This window comes from Carex rostrata, chromosome 3, assembly GCF_964058835.1.
Source record: "Carex rostrata chromosome 3, lpCarRost1.2, whole genome shotgun sequence".
In the NCBI taxonomy this organism is placed as follows: Eukaryota; Viridiplantae; Streptophyta; class Magnoliopsida; order Poales; family Cyperaceae; genus Carex; species Carex rostrata.
The window spans coordinates 13,794,380-13,806,495 of record NC_135920.1 but is presented as its reverse complement, the minus strand read 5'-3'; the positions used below and the strand labels follow the sequence as shown (position 1 = coordinate 13,806,495).

General features: G+C 33.7%; 1 protein-coding gene across 1 annotated transcript in view; it reads left to right on the top strand.

The window, feature by feature from the left end:
• Positions 1-11,406, top strand: part of LOC144551637 (myb-like transcription factor family protein) — a 40,745-nt gene extending 29,339 nt beyond the window's left edge. The window contains exon 3 of the mRNA XM_078299698.1: positions 10,553-11,406. Coding sequence (XP_078155824.1) covers positions 10,553-11,044 — 492 coding nt within the window. The 3' untranslated portion in view covers positions 11,045-11,406. The remainder of the gene's footprint in view (positions 1-10,552) is intronic.
• Positions 11,407-12,116: the final 710 nt, after the last annotated feature.

Here is a 12,116-nt window from a genome sequence, read left to right as displayed (position 1 = left end):
CAATTTTTTGAAATATGGCTCATTTTCAAAAAATATAACATTCCTAGAAATAAATATTTTTTTATTAATAGGATCATAACATTTGTACCCCTTTTTAAATGGTGAACATCCTAAAAAAGATAGTTTTTGTTAATACAAAATTTAACTTATCTTTTCTTTTAATATGTACAAAACTTGTACATCCAAATATTTTCAAATGATCAAAGGTGATTTTTTGTTGATAAAGAATCTTTAAGGGGATTTTATTTTCTAACTTTGAACTTGGTAATCTATTAATTAGATGTGTAGCGCAAAGTATGGCATCCGACCAATATATTTTAGAAACATTACTTTGAAACATCAATGTTCTTGTCATTTCTAGCAAATGCCTATTTTGTTGTTCCGACACTTCATTTTGCTCGAGTGTATTAACGCAAGTGGTTTGGTGTATAATTGTTTTTTCCTTAAAAAATGTGTCAAAATTTTTGTTTACAAATTCTGTTATGTTATCCGACCTAAATATTTTTAACTTAGCATTAAATTGGTTTTCTATGAAATAAAAAAAATTCTTTGAAGTTGTTAAAAACTTCATCTTTTGATTTGAGTAAATATAACCAAGTGGTTATGACCACATCCATGATGTTATATTGCAGTGTATTAATTCATCCTTGATGTGTAATTACTATTCCTTCACTTGTCATGAACCTGCACATATATTCAAAAGGAAAACTGTAAAATGCAATTATGTATGTTTTGCAAATCTAATCAAATATGTAAGTCGAGGGCTTCCAAAAGCCAACAATCTCTTCCTTTTGACAATTTGCGAAACATGTATATCAAGTGAGTGCATAAATTGTTTATTCCCACAAAGTACGAAAAATTCGAATTTTTGAAGTTTTTGTTTTCCCTTGTTCTTTTGCTTGTGTATGTATCATATGTCATGGAATACCAATATAGCATGAACTTATAGTATCTCTCCCCCTTTTTGGAAATGGTCAAAAGAGTAGAAAAAATGAAACATAGTTATGCTCAAAATGAAGAGAGGGCTGCCCCTCAATTCATGCACTCTCCCTTAATTTGGTAAAATTGTAAATTAAGACCAACAATAAAAATATAAATAAAATATTGAAATTAAAGCACGACAATTTGCACTAACTATGAATTTTGAAATTATATGGTGCAATATTTGAAACTTTTGACTCCTTATTGGTCAAAGAATTGTTGAAATTAAATTTGACCTAACTTGAATAATCAAATCTTTTGAACTAAGAGAATATTAAGGTTAGATATTGATCAAGTGCTTATGCCTCTAATTTTAGATAAAATATTGAAATTTAAAAAATATATTTTTTAAACTTAAATTGATCATTATAATGATTCTTCTAATCGATATAATTTTGAATTTTCACAAATGATCAACTGTCGGTGCCTCTAAAATAGGCTAAATAATCGAAGTTATATTGATGGAGTCAAATTTAATTTTTAATTTTAATTTTTTTTTTAATTTTGAAATTCTTTTGTTTTGGATTAGATTTGATACATATGCCTCTCAGGTAAATGGAGTGTAGAAATTAGATTATAGTCATGATGATCACTAGAGAACAAGATTTAACGGAATATATTGAAAACAGTAATACCCTAGGATACATCATTGAAAGGAAATTTAATTCAAAAATATAGAAATACGAATAGATGATTAAATAAACTATTTTCTAAACTCCTATTACTTATTTCTTTATGGGCTTAGTCTCCATTTATATTTCTTCTCCTCATTTGACCTTTTGGCATCCTTCTTATTGATTTCTTTATTAGGCTTCCTCTTATGATTTTCTTGTGCTTCGCGAATGCATTTGCAGTCGATGCATACAAAGAAATTGAATATCGGATCAGTAGGATGGACTGGATTGATGAGAACACATCGAGGATGAAAAACTTTGTTGCAATCATTGCATGTGAAGATACTCCAATCCGTGCTATCTTTGCCACATACAAGACGTGTAGTATTGAATTGGAGACTCAGCACCAGACTCAAGATCGGGAAGAAAAGCATCAAAGGAGTATTCATTTTGAGAGTCTTGTGAGCGATTGGAAGACATGCTTGATTCGAAATATGAGATCAGAAGATTGAGAAAGAATGAGAAATGATTATATGAAATGTGTACTTGAAGATGTGCTTAAATAGGAGATGTAGTTAGGGCTACACATTTTTAATTATATGAAAACATTGGTATTGAATGAGGAACACATCAATTTGTAATTGAGAAATATACTGAATTTTGGAATAATATCAATTAATAAAGATTTGGAAGGTTTGTTGAAGGAAATATGGCAAAAATTGGAAGAAAATAAGTCTAAATTCTGGTTTGCCGCTGGGAACCGTTATCACGGTCTGTACCATGGTCACGATAGATGTTACATAGCCTTCTATTATTAAGTTTTGGAAATATAAGTGAAAATTTTATATTTACAGTTTTATTTTGTATACCAGAGTTTAGTCTTCTAATTCTTGCATTCCTAATTGAAAGCGGAGATCGATAAATTATTGAGTACTTAGAGGTTTTGTGAATATATCGGCAATTTGATCTTTAGTTTTAATATAATGGAGTTCTACATCCCATTTTTCAATATAATCTCTTATGAAGTGATGTCTGATTTCGATATGTTTTGTTTTTGAATGGAGAACAAGATTCTTTGAAATTTAAATTGTACTTGTATTATCACACATTATTGGAACCTTACGAAAATTAATTTTGTAGTCTTGTAGTGTTTGCATCATCCATAGTAATTGTGTACAATAATTTTCAGTCGCTACATATTCGGCTTATGTAGTTGATAATGTGACCGAAGATACCAGTGATTCACAAAAGAATTGACAAGTTTCACTTGTGCTTTTTTTATCTACACTATCTTCGGCGAAATCGACATCCGTGAATCCTATTAGTTCTAAACTTGTGTGTTTACCATACCATAATCCTAAATTTAATGTTCCCTTTATATATTTAAATATTCTTTTAACGGCCTTATAATGTGATTCTTTTAGATTAGCTTGAAATCTAGTACATAGACACACAACATGCATAATATCAGGTCTACTAGCCATCAAATAAAGTAAACTACCAATCATACCTCGATATTTGGTGATATTCGCAGGTTGTCCACTCGGATCCGAGTTAAGCCTTACGGATGTGGCCATGAGAGTAGGACTAGTCTTGCTATCCGACATGTCAAACTTCTTTATCAACTCTTTTGCATACTTGGTTTGACTTATGAAGGTTCCATCCTCGCGTTGCTTAATTTGTAACCCCAAGAAGAACTTGAGTTCACCCATCATGCTCATTTCAAATTCACTATGCATTAACTTTGAAAACTCATCGGCTAGAGCCGTATTAGTTGCACCAAAAATTATATTATCTACATAGATTTGGACTATTAATATGTCTTCACTGTCCTTTTTGGTAAACAAAGTTGTTTCATTTTTACTTCTATTAAAACCATTTTCTAACAAGAAAGAATTAAGTCTTCCATACCATGCCTTAGGGCTTATTTTAAACCATACAATGCTTTGGTGAGTTTGTATACATGATTAGGGTAATTTGGGTCAAGAAATCCGGGTGGTTGTTGAACATAGACTTCCTCTTCTAGATATCCATTCAAGAATGCACTTTTAACATCCATTTGGAATAATGTAAAACCCTTATGAACGGCATATGCTAAGAACATTCGAATGGATTCTAGGCGAGCAACTGGAGCAAAGGTTGTAAAACCTTGTGCTACTAGTTTAGCTTTATTCCTAATTACATTACCACTTTCATCTCTTTTGTTCTTGAAAATTCATTTGGTACCTATAATCATATGATCTTTTGGTTTTGGTACTAATTCCCAAACATTATTACGTGTAAATTGGTCTAGTTCCTCTTGCATAACACATCCAATTTTATTCATTATTGGCTTTCTTGAAAGTTTTAAGTTCTAGTTGTGATACGAATGCACAATAAGCAATCATTTGGTGTAAACCAGACCTAATCCTAACACTCTCCCTAGGATTGCCTATAACATTAGTAAGAGGATGATAATGAACTTCTCTTGTTTTGAGGAATTTGATATGTTCCTTCGAGAGTATCTTGAGACTCTCTAGAAGTGGCATTTTCCTCAATAGTTGGTTGCTCGAGTGGAGAAGTATCTAATGGCTCTTCTTCATTAGAAATGATGTGTACAAGTCGAGGTTCATGTGTTGCCTCCTCATTTGCATTACTGCCTTGAGCTTGCTTATTCTGATTGATGTCCTCATTCTCGTTATTTTGTTGCAAGACTTCAATACCTACAAAATCATTTCCTTCCTCGACCGATAAATTAGCATTTTCATCGAATTTAACATGTACTGATTCCATTATAGTACGATGTTGAGGTATATATACTCTATAAGACTTACTGGTGAAAGAATAACCTACAAATATACCTTCAATGGTCTTAAGATCAAATTTTTCTATTTTTTGTGATTCGTCTAGTATGAAACACTTTGAACCAAATACTCTAAAATGAGATACATATGGTTTGTAACTTTTTACGAGTTCATAGTGTGTTTTATCTAGAATAGGTCTTATGTTTACTCGGTTAATTATGTAACATGCAGTGCTAAATGCTTCGGTCCATAGATGATGTGGTAGGTTGCATTCATTTATCATGGTTCTGGTTATTTCAAGTAAGGGTCGGTTATACATTTCGGCTACTCCATTTTGTTGTGGTGTTCTAAGAGCCGAGAATTCTTGACTATATCATTTATTGATACAAAATTCACTAAATTGGTCATTTTTAAATTCTCCACCATGATCACTCCTAATTCTGTTTAATTTTAATCCTCTTTCATTTTCAACCTGACTACAAAATGTTTCAAGGTTTTCAAATGCTTCATTTTTATGTTGCAGGAACATTACCCAAGTATACCTACTATAATCATCTACTATGACAAAAGCATATCTCTTTTTGTTTAAGCTTGGGGTACTCATTGGTTCTATAAGATCCACATGAATTAATTGCAAGGGTTGTGTAGTTGATACCATCCTTTATGACTTAAAATTAGTCTTTGATTGTTTACCTTTTACACATGCATCACACAAACCTTCTATTTCTATATTGGTTATTGGTAGTCCTCTGACAAGATTTAATTGAATTACTTTCTTAATTGTATCATTACCTATATGACCTAATCTCTGATGCCATAACTTACAGTCTGATGTTGTGGCACTCAGACATGTTTCACCAGTTTCAAAATAATTAAAATATAAATGATAAATATTTTTATCTCTTTTACCTGTGTATATAATTTCATCATTTGATGATTTCACTAAATAGCAACCATTAGTATAAAATTTGACATAATATCCGGTATCACATAACTTACTAACACTCAATAAATTATAGGTCAGGCCATCAACAAGGTATACATTTTTAATGGTTAAGTGTTGGTTACCCACTGTACCTAAACCTATTATTTTGGACTTGCATTTATGGTTACCAAAAGTAACCCAACTACCATTATATGGTTCTAAAATAGTAAAGTTAGATTTGTCACCGGTCATATAATGTAAACATCTACTATTAATGATCCAAACATTTTCTTTGTGTGAAGAACTCAAACACACCTACAAGAGTACATATTAGTTAATAGAAAGGATTAGTAACTAATACATACCTTATTGTCATCTCCCCCCTAATTTGTGTTGAAAGTTTTAGGATATGTGGGGGAGATTACCTCATATGTTTTACTCTTTCTTAGACTTAGGAACCCAAATAACATTCGACATGTTGCTTCTCTTCCTAAGTTTACACTCCCATGATGTATGACCAATTTTACAACAATAATTACAAAATCTACGAGTAGGTTTACGTGTAGAGTTTTCCAAATTCGGTCCTTGCCTAAAATTACAATTGAATGGCCATTTAGATCCTTGAGGATGGATTCATTCATGGTGACTTGACTTGATTAGACTACTCATGTGTGCACCCAAATTTTTATTATTTAGTACTTGGAATTTTTTAGGATGTTGGGGAACACCTCTCAATAACTCATTATATTGTGTTTTGTTTATGTTGGTGCTATTAAACTCTTTGTAATACCATATTCCATTTTGATTTCTAAAATAGTGTTTTGTAGGTTCATTTGGATCAAAGGTTGTAGCTTTGTTTGATTGATATCTAACGTATTCATTATTATCAAATTTGAGTTTTGCAAATTTTTCATTATCAAACATTTGAGTGAGTTCCCCTTGTGTATTTTGGTTTTTCGAGTGATTGGATTGAATTGAGGATTGACCCTTCTCATATCCAAAACTAAGTTTTCCGATTTCTCAATCATCTAATTGATCCATCGCTTGAAAATCTAATCTAGCAACACTACTAGATTCACTAGGTTCCCTTAATGCCTTATTTTCGGTCTCTAGTGTTTGTATTTTTACTTTTAATATTTCTATATCACCTCTATGTGTTTGACATTTATCTATGCTCCTAGAAATTGACATTTCCTCTATTTTAGTTTCTAGATCTTTTAGTCTTTTTTCAAGCATTTTATTTGTTGTTTTTAAGGTTGTATTTTCAAGTGTGAATGTTTCTACTTCATTTACCTTAAGTTCAACCTCAAGAATCTTAGACCTTAACCTTTAAATTATACCTTCTCTTTTAAGCAAGTCCGAATTTGCTTCGTCAAGGAGTTTTCTCAATCTAATTTCATTTTCAGAGGTTAGATTCTTTTTAAGGAAAATGCTTGGTTCAAGGGTGGATGTATGACATAGAGGTACACTAGTTTGACTATCACATGATTCAGACGAACCACTAGTTGATTCACATTTGGATTCATAACCATTTGTATTGAGTTCTAGAGGTACCTCACTTGAAGTGCTTGGGGTTCTACTCCTTGAACCCTTCTTGTTTCTTGCTTTAGCTATTTCACGGAGTATATCAATGGCTAGCTTGTCGGTGATATTGTTCCGCAATATGATCTCCTCCATGTCCACATCGGAATTTTCATCATAGTTAGCCATTAGGGCTAGGTTGGTTTCGTGTTCATCACTTGTCTCAGCCTCAGATTCATCTTCGCAACTCATGGAGGTACCTTCACTTGTTACTGCCTGCAAAGCTTTCAACATTTTCTTACCTTGGGATCTCTTGGTTAAAGGTCTTGACCTTCGATCTTGCCTTCCTCCTTCGGCCTTATCCCTTGGGTAGAGTTTATAACAGGACTTCATGGTATGTCATTCCTTGTGACAAATTATACACATGATTAGCTTGTTCTTCTCTTCCCTTCGTTTGTTGTATTGTTGTTCGAACTCAAGCATTCCTTGGATAATTTTGGACATAACAAGAGGATTTGAGGAGGCTTCTTGGTTAATTTTGATCAGGAAAGAATCGTTAAAAGAAGAGGTATTCTGAGGGATGTAGACTTTGCTTGGTTGGAAAGTTTATTTTTGTGCATTAAGGGCAATGTTCTTGGATTTGTGTTTTGGTTTTGCGGATTGTTTGAGCTTCTCTTCACAACTCCGAAGATGTGCGAAGAGCTCTTTTGGAGAGAAAGTTTGCACCCCTGATAGAACTTCAACAGCACTTACCATCGATACCCATCTTGGTTTCCTAAGCAACACTCGTAGTAACTTTCCTACAACTTTACTGTTAGATATAGGTTCTCCCAATTCTATAAATTCATTTTGTATTTGTAACATTCTATTGTACATATTCTCTATTGATTCGTTTTCACAGATATCAAAGGTTTCAAATCTATTTTCTAGGCCAGTCGGTTTGGTTTGGTTTATTTGGACATTCCCTTCAAACTTGTAAACTATGGTATCCCACATATCCTTGGCAATGGTCATATCATCAACATAACTATATATACTGTTCACTGCATTATCATTTACCCTCTTATTTGCTTTTGACTCATCTGTCAGTTCAGTAGAATTTTCTTTGGAGGTAGGAGTATATCCACTAACAACAATATTCCAAAGGTAAATTATATTTAAATAGTTTATCATTTGTTTTTTTCCAGTAACTAAAGTTCTTGGTTGAATTGGTTAACTTCGTTGGTTCTCGAACATGATTGATTGGTGCCATATTTAGGATCTAATACAATAATCAAATTAAGTGTATCTTAATTTGATTTTCCTGCTCTGATATCACTTGTTGGTCCCAAAGGCACCTAGAGGGGGGGGGGGGTGAATAGGCATTTTTATATTTTTGGTCTAAGTAATAATATTCTAACAAGTCTATAAGTTATTCTTGACAGAAACTAGAATAACTTTGTCATAAACTAAATGTAAAGTAAGTAAAGTAAATAGTAGAGTTTAGAGACACTTGACACGAGAGTTGTTTACGGAGTTCGACACTAATGCCTACGTCTCCGAGGCTCACGACCTTCTAGATGGCGCGCCTTTCTTTACCCAATGAGAAAGGAGTACAAGGTGGAACCGGTGAGCCCTTACAATTCTTCTGGGAAGTCACACGGCCCTAACAACACAATTCGAGTCGCAATGACTTCAAGGATTGCAAGATGAGCACAAAGCTCGAAGTAGTAAATGATTCGATCATGCAGGATCACTCTAGGAGTTGGTTAATTGATTGAATAAGCTTGAGATTGATTGTGTATATTGAAGTTGGAGTGCACAAGCAACAACAACTTTCTCTGGATCTGTAAATACGAAATATTGAAGTTGGAGGCGGCTAGAGTAATACTCCAAACCGTATAGCTTCTATTTATATAGAGCTGATAAAAAGAAAGTAAGTGGTGCTAAGCGTTGTAACGGTACATGGGACCGTGACAACGGTAGGGCAATCAGAGTGGTTTGGAGTGTAATGGTGGCTACTATTGATCACGGTAGATGACCGTGACAACGGTACCCACCACGGTAATCCTCTGGAAGGTTTAGCGATGTGGTGACGCTAAATCCTATTTTATGCGTTACAAGATTTGTACATGATTTATTTATTCTGTTATCACGGTCACTAGACCGTGACAATGGTAGGCCTCACTTAGGTCAATTTCAAGCTTATTTTACCAATCTTACATATACGTTATCCTTAATCTTGAATTAATACTTTTGTTATCTAATGTCTTGTGCCTTCATAACCATATCCATGATTGTTATATTGCAGTGCATTAATTCATCATTGATGTGTAATTACTATTCCTTCACTTGTCATGAACATGCACATATACTCAAGAGGAGAATTGTAAAATGTAATTATGTATGTTTTGCAAAGCTAGTCAAACAGATAAGTCGAGGGCTCCCAAAAGCTAACAACTAGATCCCACCAGTTTTATATTGAATGGAGAGGAGCTCATAGGCAACTCTTCCCTTTCTTTTCTTTCCTCCGTCATTTTTCTTTTTCCTTCCCCCTTTCGCCAACCCTCAGTCCGATCACCACTTCTGCCAAATGCGCCGTCGCCTCCCTTTTTTCGCATCGGCCGAAGGTGAGGGTAGAGGAACCAACACTCCTCTTGCCTATGGCCCTCTTTCTTGTAATTTTCGCACCGAGGGTGTTGGTCTCCCCTTCTTCCGGTCTTGAAACTAGGGTTAGCGATAAACGCATTTGCCTCAGGTTTTTCGTTGGGTAGAGGATCAATGGCATCTCGCCTGAATAATTTTTGGAGGCAAATCAAGATTTCTGTGAGTTTTTTTGTTTGTTGAAGCATGGTTTGGGATTTTTGGAAATTTCGGGTATATGATGAGCACAAAGATTTTTTTTATGATTTTTCTTGGTATAGATATGAATTGATACCAAGAACAAATTATCGGATTTGGTGTTGGTTATGTTGCTCTGATTTGAACTGGGATTTTTTATTGGTACGAATCTGTTCTTTTTGTTTTTCTGATATAGGTGCTGGTAAAAAAACAGAATCAGCTGGTTTCTTTCTCGGATTTGCTGGTATGATCAGATTTTCTGATTTTTTCTGGTGCTAGTCTGAGAAAGGTTTTTTTTTCTCTAGTTTGATATGGCTCAGTATTTTGAGCCTTGATGGTGCTGCAGTTCTTCGTTAGTTGCAGTCTTGTAGTTTGTTATTTTGCGGAATTGAGACAGAATTAGATATCATGCTCTGATACCATGTTAATTTTTATAAGGAGATGCAAATCTGAGAATACAAGGTTTTTTTTTTTGTTTCTATTTTCTCTGTTGCGTTACTTGTGAAGGTTGACTCTTATATACAGTCTCTCTTCTATTTTACCGTTGGTACTCACTATTGGTATCTAACGGTACAGTCATTTAATTCCCCTAATAACACTTCTACCCTTTTTTTCCCTATTTTACATTTCTACCCTTCTATTTTTAATTATTCTCAACAGATTTTTTATTTTGTTAGTTGTCTTATTATTTATGCTTGGATTGTTTGTGTTTAGATAAAATTTTATTAAATCATTTAAATTGTTTGTGTTTAAATAAACTCTTACTTTGTAAATGACCTTAAAAATCTAGCAAGATTCTACAAAATTTTGTTTGCTCAATCATTATATAACAGGATTTTTTTGTTGTTAAATATGTAGATTGTAATAAAATGCTCACACTTTTTTTTTCATTATTCTATTAAAAGCAGTCTTTAGATCTGCCACCGATGCCAGTTAGCCAAGAACCAGAAGCACAAATAAACAATCAATCCACACAAGTACAGACCCAGCCTGTAACAGGCCCACTGGAAGAAGAAATTGAATCAATGGACTCCTCCAGTAACTCTCTCCTTACCGAATCTACACCAAATGTAGATGTTTCTCAGGCTTCTTATCAGGGAAACACCTCTGGCTACCCTCCAGTCATCCTTCCTGCATACTTCTCTCCATTCCTCCAGTTTTCTTTAGCTGTCTGGCCTAGTGGTACTGAACCTGTGCAACAAGAGACACATGAGATTGTGAAACCAGTACCAGTGCACTCGAAGGCTGTTAATGTAGATGAGCTGGTTAATATGTCAAAATTGAGCATAGGAGAGACCAACCGAGAATCTGTATCGACCTCTCTTTCGCTAGGTCTTATTGGGAGCTCAAGTCGACAATCAGCTTTTCATGCAAATCCACCTACAGGAGCTCAGGCATGATACAGATGTTGCTTCTGCAGTCCGGTTTCTATACAGAACAAATTTATTAACTGTGGCATGGTACCATTTGGTGTTAAGTTAAATGTTATTGTTGTTATTAAAATATATATTTTTCATGTGCAAGTGAAGGAAGGCAGACCTTGCTCTGACATGACATAAAAACATCGCTCTAGTAATTGTTGATTAATATTTCCGTTGCTGATGTCAGTTATATTATTACATGGTTGTCTTTGAAAGTTAGCAATTTAGTATCGTGCTTTGACACTGCTTTCAGATTTTTATTTATAAGCTATGTTGTATTTTGAAGAGTAGCTTGTATATGAGATCCAAGGAGGGAAAAAAAAAGGACAAAAAAGTAGATTATATATTTGATTTGAATGTGTTGCGTAGAGTGAACTCATTTGGTTCTTTAGTTCTCTATGGAGGTCTATATGAGAGCTATGAAACAGGAAATGAGAATCTCAATGCACTATTAGAGATTAACCAAATTTAAAAAAATGGTATCTAGTTCAAAGTAAAAAAATGGAAGTGCAACTTTCATTTATACATCTTATATTTAGCGAAAGTGTCAGTTACGTGGTGTATTATGAATTTAATTCTTGCATACTAAATTCACAAAAATTCATACCAATTCACAAATTCATACTTGGGCCAAACCAACTCTCGAGCAAGCTAAGTCCCAGCTCAAACTTCTTAATTTTGGATTGATCTAGTGATGAGCTAGCTCCTTAATAGCTCAGTGCACTAACGGACGAGTTAGTGAACGGGCCAGATGCGAATCACGATCGATCCACGAGCTTTTTTGCCATCCCTAATGAATTATATCATTTATTAGAAAATACTCGAATTCTGAATTTGCATGTGAAATGACTGATTTATTTAGTACAAACGCTACTATGTCCGCATTGGTGTATTATCCGTAATTATAATGTTAAATAATTTATATCCGCATTGGTCTAGTTTTACATCTTGTCTTCTAATTTACTTTTGTCATTTTTATTGAAATATCCTCAATTGTATATATTATTATCTATTGTGAACATCAATTAATATATGCATTTTTTTTATTAAT